The sequence below is a fragment of the Mya arenaria genome, chromosome 10, assembly GCF_026914265.1.
Source record: "Mya arenaria isolate MELC-2E11 chromosome 10, ASM2691426v1".
In the NCBI taxonomy this organism is placed as follows: domain Eukaryota; kingdom Metazoa; phylum Mollusca; class Bivalvia; order Myida; family Myidae; genus Mya; species Mya arenaria.
In genome coordinates this window covers 23307490-23320004 of record NC_069131.1, presented here as the reverse complement: position 1 = coordinate 23320004, position 12515 = coordinate 23307490, and the positions used below count along the sequence as shown (strand labels likewise).

At 33.3% G+C, this 12515-nt stretch overlaps 1 protein-coding gene across 1 annotated transcript; it reads right to left on the bottom strand.

Moving 5' to 3' along the window:
* Positions 1–4961: 4961 nt before the first annotated feature.
* On the bottom strand, positions 4962–10339 carry LOC128204471 (uncharacterized). Its single transcript, XM_052905885.1, has 4 exons — positions 10246–10339; positions 8524–8627; positions 8087–8340; positions 4962–5406 (listed from the first exon to the last, which is right to left on the bottom strand). Exons 1-4 carry the CDS (start codon positions 10337–10339, stop codon positions 4962–4964), a joined length of 897 nt encoding a protein of 298 aa, XP_052761845.1.
* Between the last annotated feature and the right edge of the window lie 2176 nt (positions 10340–12515).

Sequence of the window (12515 nt, the reverse complement as noted above, 5' to 3'; positions counted from 1 at the left end):
CGACAAAACTATTTAACGGAAGAGCATACAGTTATTTCATCAAATAAAAATCCTTTGCTGTGATCTCCCTTGATAATATGGTACGATCTCAACAACACTGTTTGAAAATAGCAGTATTTCAGCTATATACTACTTCATCAGAAATTCATTTTATTTCTATATCATGTTTTTCAAGAAATTAAAACTTTATATCCAGATGATAAGGTCTATACAAACATTAAATGCAGTCAAATTATTTAAATCGTCATCAGGTGATATGTGCGGCAGCATTGATTACATTAAAACTACCCAAAAATGATAAAATTGTGAATTTAGATTAAATGATTATGTACAAAAATAAACTTGTGTTTTTATATAGTATGAATTAATGTCGGCAATCCAGTTGAACATCCGACGAAATGAGGCTAAACTATATGAAATGGTTCCATAGCTGGTCGGATGGACCTTCAACTTGCCGTGGAGTTTTGCGATACGTTGGCCTTGTACCGATATTCAAGCCATTTCAAAGTGTTCGGACAACTGAAAATATTGCATTTGAATGCTGATATTTGCAAACGTATTCTTCTATTCATAATAGGTAAGCTTTGTTTAATGTAATAGTTCAACCATGATAAACAGATGAAATTGAAATAAAGCAAGGTAGCTTTGGTTGCATAAAAACTATTCAAGACAACAATATTTATTGTCATTATTGTTGGGATGAGTTTTGCCTGAAATTTTGTATAACAGCAAGCAGCTGGTTAGCTAAATATCTGAGCTTTTGAAATCAAACAGTCAGATCATATCCACCATGCTGGATATTTGTTCTAGCATTCTGTCTACAGTAGAAATAAATACACGATTAAAGTGTACGGTTTCCTTTTAATGGTCCGAAAGGGCGTATTTCCTTTAACTTCCATTTCAAAATATCACTAACAAAGTAAATGTTTTTAAAAAGTATTGATTCTACAGTATGTATATACATACTTTATCAATTGTTCTAACTTGAGTTTGTGTTCATTTTACTTAAGCTGTTCTACTAAAGTTATGTAAATCAGCATTGAACTACTTTTTTAAATGTTACTTAAATGTCAAAACTTGGCAAAACTATGTCTTTGGCGTTTACCCGGTGCCATTTAACTGGCTTTATGTTTAAACTTAATGATACTGAACTTGTTTCTGTAGTTTTACACATAAGTATTGGTATTTCAGATTTAAACACATTAATAGCAATATTAAAAGTAAAATATTCAACCACGTATTTTATGCAAAATCTAAATAAAAATGCAAATCCGTTGTCTAGAATTATCTTCGGAAGAATCAGCTCCTTTTTTGATAACAAATGCTGTCCCTTTTAAATCAAACATGCAATATTTATTTCACTCTCAAACTGTGAAAAATAAATTTGGACGTTTGCAATAAGAATCAGCTTTGAAAATTAACTAATATTAAAGTGAAATAATGAAACATGATAATATGAAGAATTTTTTTAGAAGACATACAAGAGAAATATCAATGTAGGATGGTTTTAAAATGTATGCAATACACAAAATGTTAAAATAACCAAGTAAACATTGACATTCACCGACCATCACTCAGTTTTCTACTATATGTATCATTCTCACTGCTGCCAATCAAATGAACATTGTTTCGATAAAGTAGAAAAAGAATTTTATGCCAAGTCGACGAACACCGTTAAATTGTCATAATGTTTATGTATTAGTAATGCATTGAGTCAAATTTAAACTTCCATATATTAGGGCCCCTTTTCCTGATTATTTTGGTGTATCTGTTTTTGCCGAGGAGCCCGTAGTTTGCTTTATTACCTCGCAGCAAATTTTCGATGAAGTTAATATTAATTTCATTAATATGGTAGCATTGGCTTATCATTTTTGTTTTCATTCAATAAGTTAACCCTAGGCAGTTCATAAAATATTTATTCAAAAGGGTACAGAGAAGGTTAATAATCGCTTAAGTAGCCAAAAAAAAAAAAAAAAAAAAAATTATTCAAGGATTGATAAAGCAGGCGAACCACAAAGAGTAATAAAGAATAATAATTATAAGAAGAAGACTTTATTATGCAAGCAAATCTGACAAGATTCATAGTATAGCGTAATTAACATACATTTTGACAATACTACACAGGATTACTTGTTATTAAACACCAATTGCTATGAATATATGTTTGCCCGTTATTGGATTTTTGTACTTTAGCATATTCATTTATTTGCCAGATATTTCATTTAAGAAAACTGGCTAGAAAATATTCTATAATACATTCTGATTGATGTTTGTTTTAATAGATTTATTGTGTTCTTTGTATGAATAGGTGTCAACGACAGAAGCATTACAACAATATAAGTGTTATAGCCGCAAAACAGTTCTCGTTAATTATGGCAAAGCGTTAATAAGGATAAATTTGGTCAATAACTGTGTACATGGTCTTGCATACGTCTTTTTCCAATATATGAACATGCGATGAGGACATACCGTCACATTTTTGCTATTGTATACTGTTTAAAATCAAACATAGTTATTTTTGCGAGCGTATACCTGGCAAATAATTATCGTTGGATAAATATTTGTTCTTTTCATCAGTTTTGTAGAGGAGAATTCACAGGCAAGCATAAAAGAACAATTACTAATGAGCTTAATCATCGTTTGAAAGAATGCCGTTAGAGAACTAGTGATTAATTAGTAATGACCATATTGATTTTTGTTTTCAAATAAGATATAGCGATATGCGTGGTCAATAAAGCCATCATTCGTAATTCCGTTTGAGCATCAACCAAACTCCCTATTGGCTAATGTCGAAATTAGTACTGGTGTGTATTTTAAGATGATTTGTTTTTGTTAACGTATTTTTTCTTGACCCTCATTGTAAACAATTTTCAAATATCTTCGCCAAAATGTGACCGACCCGTTCAAGATCGTATATTGAAATGAAGTTATTGGCTAATTTTCGTCATTTTTCAGTATATTGGTTTCAAATGAATTAAAACCAGTATATAGGTTAAAAGCGAAAAACAAACAACCTGCCATTAGTGGTGATCATAATTGGGAGGACAAGACTTGGTTTACCAACCGACCGACCGACAGCCAGACCAATAAAAAAATATCATTCGAACGACCGACATTTACAAACCTACGAAAAAGTGTACATACTAATATCAAGGCCCGGTAGACCAAAGTTTTTTGCTGAATTAGTTTTTAAATTTGGTTGAGCTACTTTCAGTAACTAAAAATGAATTTTGCTATTTATTATATATATTTAACACAGCGGGAATAACATTGAATTATTATAAAAAAAATCATCGCGTACAAAACTGTGTCGTTATTATTTCACATTCATTTGCACCCATGCAATCATATGCACATTAACAATAATACGCATCATGATTTCTGTTTTTTAGATTAATGAAGGGTTCACTGATAATGAACTGACAAAGTTTTTAGTGTTGTAAATTATGATGCTGCCGTTCGATAACCTTGAGCATCACCTTTTATATATATTAGACAATTTGTTCAATATAGCACATTTCTTTCTTGAATAACCATGATTTGACCTTTGACCTCCTAGCTGCTTACACTTCCATATTAAAGTTTGGACAATGTGTACAGTTTTGCAATAAAGGTAAAAACAAATCAAATGTCATTGGATGATCTTCCTTTATCAAATTTTCAACACAGAAAAGTGCATTAGGATGATTGATTCTTGATTCTATCACAATGCATTACATTCAGTTCAATTACCATAAACTAAACTGAGACACTTTGGACTTAGTTGAAACATTTATTTGACACATAGTTTACAACGATTGTGAAGAAAGTTATGATAACTTATACTAATTCACTCTCGTTGACTTGATGTTTACGCGAGTGTGGTCTTGTGTTGTGGGGGAAACCGGAGTACCCGGTGAAAGCCCACTTGTCCGGCTTGGCAACCAGTAACCAAACTTACATGCACCGAGGCCGGGAATCGAACCCGGGTCGCCTTGGTATGAAGCGAGTGTATTAATCACTGCGCTAACCGGGCAACCACTTTGCACTTGAACCGAGCACACAAATTGTAAAATGATTGCATTGTTAATTTAGCTGCTAATCGTTCATATCTTCATATTTTAAATTTCTTAAGAACATAACTTCATCGAAAGTAATTACAATGCATTTTGAACGTGTAGAGAGTTTGATTAAAGCCGTTTAGGTTCTTGACAGAACCTTTCGATAGCCGGTAATGAGCTATCCCTTAATATCGTTTTACAGATCAAACGATCACCGAACAGAAGGTAGCAAAGCAACACACAGCAACAACAATACAATTTATTAACTAACAGTTATTGAAACAAAATATTAAATATTTAAATTTAAAAATTGAGCAGTTGGAATATCGAATAAGGTCCAATAATGTCAAACCAATTCTTAAATGATCCTGATAATGTGAAATGAATTAAAACCACGTGAAATATTTACCGCAAATATGTGTACTTGTTAAATCTAAGAACATTTTCGAAATTATTCCCACATATGGTTGAAATATAAGTATCATAGAATCATTCGTATAAATGCAAGTTGAAAAATAGCACTACGCAAACTTTTATAAAGCCCTGTTCACATTTTAAAGAAACCTTTACATTCCAAAAATCTAAAATCAGAGTAACAATAGAATATTGTTGTTTGATGTGTAAATGCGCGTGCATGTCTGTGTCTGTGTGTGTGTGTATGTGTGCGTGCGTGCGTACATGCGTGTGTGGGGGTGTGTTTTGTAAACTGTATTTAGCATTGTAATGCTTACAGAATATCACAATTCTTGCTTTTTATGTAAACATTATATGTAAAAAATAAATGAGAAAAAGATCAGAGAAGACAAAACAAGAAAAACTACCAAGAATGATTGAATATGAGATACACATGAATGTTACAATATCACAATCACGAGTTCTTTTTAATTAACCACGAGTTCTTTATTCCGTTGCTTAGGGCAATTAGTATGTGCTTTGTTGTAGTCGCTGAGAGGTAGTGGTTTGTGCGGTTCCTTGGACATGGATACGGTTTTTCTTATATACAACCAGATAAATGATCAAATTCAGAACACCGCCAAGGTTTGTAAAAACGACAACTAAGCTGTTTAGAACTGCCGGCACATCTTTAACGTTGTCTACAAACAAAGCCCAAACGCCAGTTAGAACAAGGCTGGACCATTGGACAAAGATAGCCACCACAAACATCGACATATTGCGGGCGGCCCTTATATGCCTATCAACTCTTGACCCCATATTACCAAGACGTTGTCTCATAGACCACTCGTCCATACGGATTTTGATGAACGTCAGAATGTAGAGCAGTACATTGAAGACCATGATTGCTGCCACAGGAATCGTATTTAGGAGAACAGCTGCCACCCTGCCTTTTACAGCGTCGAATAAGCAACTGGAAAACACAGTAGTTATGTAATATTATGTAAACAATGAACATGCAATGCCTTTTATTTTAGAATTTTCTTTTATTTCATTCCAGTTCGTAATCATTTGTGTAGTAATCTATTATTTTGAAGGACTAAAGCGTACGCATGCTCATAACAAGATTTTTGAAGGGTCGCGTGAAGACAGCGTTTCATAACTGTAACGATATTCTTGTATCATCTTTGTTTCATATGTTTTCATTGGTATTAAAATCCTTGAGTGGTGAGTAACTGTGTTCTTAAATCGATCCTAGATATTATATTCACATGTGGTACGAAATTAAAACATACCAATCCGTAATAACTGTTATAAACAAACATGCAGCATAGTAGTATGCCTACGCACACGCACACGCACACGCAAACCCACACACCCACACATACACGCACACACGCAAACATATGCATGCATACTGACACACGCACACACACGCACACACGCACACAAACACTCACACGCACACACGCACACACGCACACATACGCATGCATACACACCCGTTCGTATGATGCTTATACGATCGATGTGACTTGTATTAGCTTTCAATTGTATTTTATCAATGTTTATTTATTATTTAAGTCCTACGATTTCTTTGTATGGCTAGTTGAGTCTTTTATTATTGAGTTATGTTTTAAGCCTTGGTATTTCCCATTTTTTGTTGTGTGTTTCATGTTAATCGTTGTTCAACATTATTTGTTCTACTATTTAAATCCTCAATTTCAAATACGTCAAGTATGCATCAACGATAGTATTCTATTACTATACTTGGTTAAATGAATGTAGAATTTCATTAGAATAATAAGAAAGTTGCAGATGTTGTTGTATTTGTTTTTGTCACTGTTTCCAATACCTACACGTTAACTAATATTTATATAAATTATTGTTGAAGCCATGAAAAATGTTTTATCTATTCCATAACCGTTGTGTTTCGTAACACTCCCAGTATAAATGTTCAATAGATTCAATACCTGAATAACAGAATGTACATGAGCTGCAATCGACAAGTTTCAATTTAAAAAGCATTATGTTGGTTGTTCTTTAAAGAAATTTGTGGTAAAGGCTACGCAACGTAGTATCTAGTGTAGATGTGTATATATTACAGTATATTTCAGTATCGGGCTACGTTTTACCCAATCCGGTTACCTCGGGGGAGAGGTTTCTGGCTGGAATATTGAGACACCATGATTTCAAATGCGGTTGTCTATTTCTCACTACATAGGCAAACTAATTTGTATAGAAATCACTTGGGTCTTGGAGTTTCTAGGCGAAGGCACATTTAATTTATGGGCCGAAAGCGAGTGGGCGGGGAAGGTCAAAAACTAAAACGTTTAAAAAACAACATTTTATTTAACTTTGAGGAACGATCTTTTTTGGGAGTGAAATAATTATTCTTGGCGACATGTTTTGGGTTAGTTAGGAGTTCAACAAATTTTATAAAAAAAGATTTTAACATATTTTTTATCAAAAGCAATTGCATTATTACGGACAGGTCTATCGACATTAGTACTTCGTTTTTATGTCAAAATGCCCAAGGCTACCTATTCAATAATGTCTTGAGAGACGTTGATAAAGTAAGAAAGTTATTCAGAAAAATAATGAAATTTCGTGGATTTTATTCATTTCCGGGTAACAAAAAAGCATATATTTTTTAAAAAAACAGTGGCAATCAATACAAAGCAATAAAACATTGTTAATGGGGCAGTTCCGATAAATTTGAATCACAGACATATTCTTTTTGCATTCAGACATTTCCGGGAAAAAAACGTAAATTATTTTTGATCAGATATCTGATAAAATATTATTTCGTAACAAATGCTCAACGCACAATAACCGCTTTTCATGTTGCATCAAATATATGAGTCATTGTGTTATATTTTGAACCTCTAAACTAAATAGAAAATGATTTTTTAAAACATTTTAAATTTTTTGTCCCTCAGTAGACCCTTCAACGCCTTTAATGGTATTCTTATTGTATCTGAACAATACATCTTAGTGCATTAATTTGAAAGGCCATGCCACGAAAGATTACGTTTAGCATATGTCCATAATCTGATAACCATAAATCCTTAAAAAGCAACGAATGAACCCATTTTGTTGTACCCGTGAATCGAAACCAAATATACAGCCTTGTTGTTTTTGATAGAAACAGCACTTAAAATGTTCATACTTTTTAAGAAAACTTCATTAAGAGTTGTAATGGAATATTGCAAACTACTTTTCAATGTGTTTTTTTCGACCAGGCGTTCCAAACCAATACATCCCGGGACACTTAACAATATGGATTGGCCTACCGCCAGTAAATGGTAAATAGGTATAAAAATGTAAGTGTGTATTATAACATTAATTCGTAGGCAAATACACGTTTTGTTCGTATGTGGTATATGCATAACATTTGATTTTTTAAATTGAAAAACAACAAAATAATTTAAAATTTCTCTCGCTTTAATCCATGTGGTCTAACCTAAATCCAATCTTGCCTATCTATGCAATATTTACATTAGTTTACCGGCTTAAACCCAAAGTTCTTTATTTCCTTGTTTTCATTGGCCGTATCAAGACTATTGCCAAAACATTCATCAAAGACAATATTTGTATGTTTGTTAGAAGTCTTTTTTATTGACTTTTTATTGAAATGTAACACGACTTACGCAATGCCCATTGGTCCAAACTGCTCCAAGATCGCGGCAATCGACGCACCAATGAAGGGAACGCCAAAGGACCACAGCAAAATGCCGCAATCAAACTTCCCAAAAGATATGTTAGTGTTACAAAACATCGTGGTGAAGACGTTAATTGCTACAACGTTGACCATCAGAATCTGAGCAACCATGAATTCAGTCGTGATAAATCCAACAAATGCGCACAACTCTTTTGGTCGCGAGTGTGCTTTGGTGATAAGTATCTGCAGATGGTTTACCAAAAGCGATATATTTAACAACAAATCGCAAATCGACATGTAAACAACAAGTCGGTTGCCTTTCGACCATTTGGTATAAAACTCGCCAGCCTTTTGACTCCAAAACGATGAAACGATCGTGAACAGTGCGCATATGAGACTCGCCGTTAAGCAAACAATAGCAGTTACATGAATATAGTAGAACATGCCGGTGTCCAGTCCGTACAAAGGAATGTCATAACCGTCTTTAAACACCATAGCTGTTTGCATTGAGTTGTCAGATACCATTGACTCTGAACGTTAACAAAAGGCTTGTGATAAACCGGCACTACCGTAAGTCTGTTTTATTTTGTTGTGCCTGATACTAAATATCATATTGGTTTAGTCTGATAACAATATATTGATCTGGCCTCCCGGTTTTGATACACTTCTTTGACGCAAACTCTTTAGCTCACAAAATCATAAGTCTGCTAGTTGCGAGCATTGTTGTTTTGCCTAGCATTGCTATAAGCTTAAACATCTGCTCGGCCAATTTCGGTTGACGATCCTGTAGTATTTACTGACTAGGTAAATTAATATGTTTGTCAGGCGTAAAACACTAATACCAGTGCGTTTGATATTCACTATGTAACGTTTGCAAAAATAAACTTTCGTGTGCGATATTGCATGTTTTTGGCATTATTTTCACTAGATGATATTACCATAAACCTCAATAAACTGTGTTCCCACAACAGTCAAACGGTCGTGATCCGTCTCGTTAAATTCAAAATACCTTTTGAAACTGTATATATATATATATATATATATATATATATATATATATATATATATATATATATATATATATGCTACCAACGGTCATTATGTAGGGTACGGACCTTTTGAAAAAGATGGCAAGCGGAATATATCATAAACATGGTTAATATGTGTGGCTTGACTAATGATAACCGTATTTTAAGAATGTAAATGTAAAAAGTTGAAATGGGGATACTGTTTCTATTTGTGAGACACATTTGGGACAAATTCTGCAGATTGAAGTTCAGGGATATACGTTGCTAGGATTTAACAGATAGGAAATACACAGTAGGGCTCCGAGACTGTCATGCGGGGTAAAGATATCTGCAAAAGAGTGTGTTTCATTTGATAGGCTGAAGACAAATCGATAATGAAATCCATTTTGTACTCAATTGTCCTTTATATATTATTCAAACAACAATTATTATTGGCTTCCTAAAACGTGAATTATTTCACACTCTGATAAACTTTGGAATATTATGCTCAATTTCCCTAAATAATAGCTGAATGTATTGTAGTCGCATATATTAGGCGACGAGATTATCTGAACATTACACATGTATAATCATATAATGTATTGGATTTCTGTTTGCATATATTATATATACATGTCATATATATTAATGAAATATGATATGTTTAATGTTATTGAAATTCAGTATGTTACACTTATTTCACACAAGCAACACTTCATTAAGCAGTAAAACTTGGTGTTTTGTAGGTCCATTGCGCTGTTTGCTCCTATTCGTATTTTGTGAGGTTATGTAATGTGAAGGTAATTGTATGATCATGTTTGTATAAAGCACATTTCACGTCAATACATATATACTTATTTACTGACATAAATTGATCGAGGACGTTCAACTGTATGGAAATGAACATTTTAACCTTTTATAAGTATAGCTCCAAATTCTTGGAATACCTATAGAGACACAAACGTTATATATCGGGGATAATATATAATAATATATAAAAAAGATAGAACCTTTTCGCATTTACCAATATGTTCAGAACATGTTTATTCGTCTCAATAGTTGCTTTTGAGAGATGAGCAATATATATAACCAAGTCAGTTCAAGAAATAATGCACTTTTACAATCAGAATAACCGTGGTACCTGGTATATCTTCGTGTTTCCTGTTCTTTTTTGCCAGAAGCCGATTCCTTTCCATAGCCTGTAGTTCCTGATCCGACTTTTGCTCCTGGTGCATTTTCTATCGTATAATTAGAATGCAGCATTGAAACTTAATACTATAATGTAACGCATACAAACTTGATATATATACATTACAGTATATTTAAACACCGTTAATCCTAACACCCTTTATCCGAATTAAACGGTGTTTCGAACTATTATTTTTGCCCCGAAAATTTCTTCTTTATTCAAATCAAAATTCTGATTAACCAATATATTGCCATTTCAATGTCAAACCTACGGTTGCAATTCGAATTTCACATCTATGTATCAATCTGATGTAAAATGTAAAACAGGAAGCCAGACATGTTGTTGTTGTTTCTGTTGTTGGTGTTGTTGTTGTTGATCAGTCGTGTGCCCTTGTTATATTCTTTTAGAGGGTCACCGAAGAAAGCTTCCTGTTTCAATGAATTTCGACTGGTAGTTTCAGAGGAGATGTTTCTTAAAGCAAAATAGGAGGTCGTTCATTTTGTTGTTGTTGTTGTTCAATCAATCGTGACCCCTTGTTGTTTTTTGTAGACGGACACCCAATGAAGCTTCCTGCGTAGTTTCCTTTAATTTGGCCAGGTAGTTTCAGAGGAGATGTTTTTATAGCAATTGTTGGCGAAGGATGGACGGACTGGCTGACGGACGGACGACGGACAAAGACCGATCACAATAGCTCACCCTGAGCACTTCGTGCTTTGCTGGCGCTAATAAACTATGCTATGTTACGAATGAATATATGTGCTGTCATTTTGATTTACATGCATAACGCTGAGTACAATAAAACATTATTTGACAGTCATAAAACAGTTATTAAAAATATTGAAAACGATCATTCAAACCAAATGTTAAAAAATGTTAAAAACGTGTAGTCGACATTGCAATATTGACGAATAAATATTCACGTCACCAATAAATCACGAACCCTATCATTTTTGAAAATTTTGAATCTGAGTTATTGTTATACCGATATCATTTATCTGGGTCCCGATGACTTCGGATGTTCGATGTTTGAATGATTTTTAAACATTGATTCATTATAACCATTGATACTTTGAGTAACAATCCTACCTCAAACTGCTTCTGTATCTCCTGTTTGCTGGACATCATTCTCATATATTCATGGAAGTGTTCTCTTTTTATCAACGAGCAATCAAGTGTCAATGAATGGACCAAGGCTTCGTGTAGATACTTGTATTGACTCTGAAAATAGAAAAGCTCAGTTATTAGATAAACAGTGATTTTTAGTGTATGCTGACTTCGGACGTACTAATGGAATACTTTCTAGCATGCATTAATGCACATTTTCTTGAACTTCTTTCGGCATTAAGATAAACGTAAATATAAATTGAAACAATTTGGTAATGAGTAAAATAAACAACAATTAACTCACAAGAAATAAAAGCAAAAAGGCAATATCAAAACTCCTTTATGTCCTTTTAATGCATTATTTTGAGCTAAAATGAGTTACAAAATCGTGATTTCATTAACGAATGCTGCTATATTGCGCTTATCGATTTACGAACTACGCGTTATACATCTATTACTTTTCAAATCTTATATAAAGGATAAATAAAAAAACATCCCACCAAAGTCTGAATCATGCTTGGTCTGTTCTGTCTCATATTGAGAACACATCCCGGGATATCTATAGCTCCTTCTGCCTCACCCTCGTTAGTTAGTATGTCCAGAGCTATATAGGTGCCCGTTCTTCCTACACCCGCACTGAAAACATAGAAAGCTCAATATCTGTCAGTTGTTTCTGCTCAGAAGAAAGACGAAGAATATGCATTATTTTCTGCTCAAATCTGTGAATCTTAGTTTGATTTACAAGTACTATTATTTACAATGTTATTATTTTCATACTTAATTATAGTTTACGATAGTGTCCCAGTAAATCTTAGAATGTATTTATTTATTTACTTACTTATTGCGTAAACATTAACTCAATACTCTCAGACTAACATGACGTTATAAGTAAATGATTTGCGTGAGGGAAAGCAATTTAATTCCCAGTTTCTGACACAGAAATGATAATGCTTTTTAACTTTACATTGTCAACTAAAACTGAATACCCATGTATGCCAATAAATGCTGCAGTAAGACCGTTGATATGTATAAATACATGCAATGCATATTCACGAGTGTAATCATTGTTTAAAAACAAATGATTTAAGTATACATTTAAACTTCATACGTTTAAGACG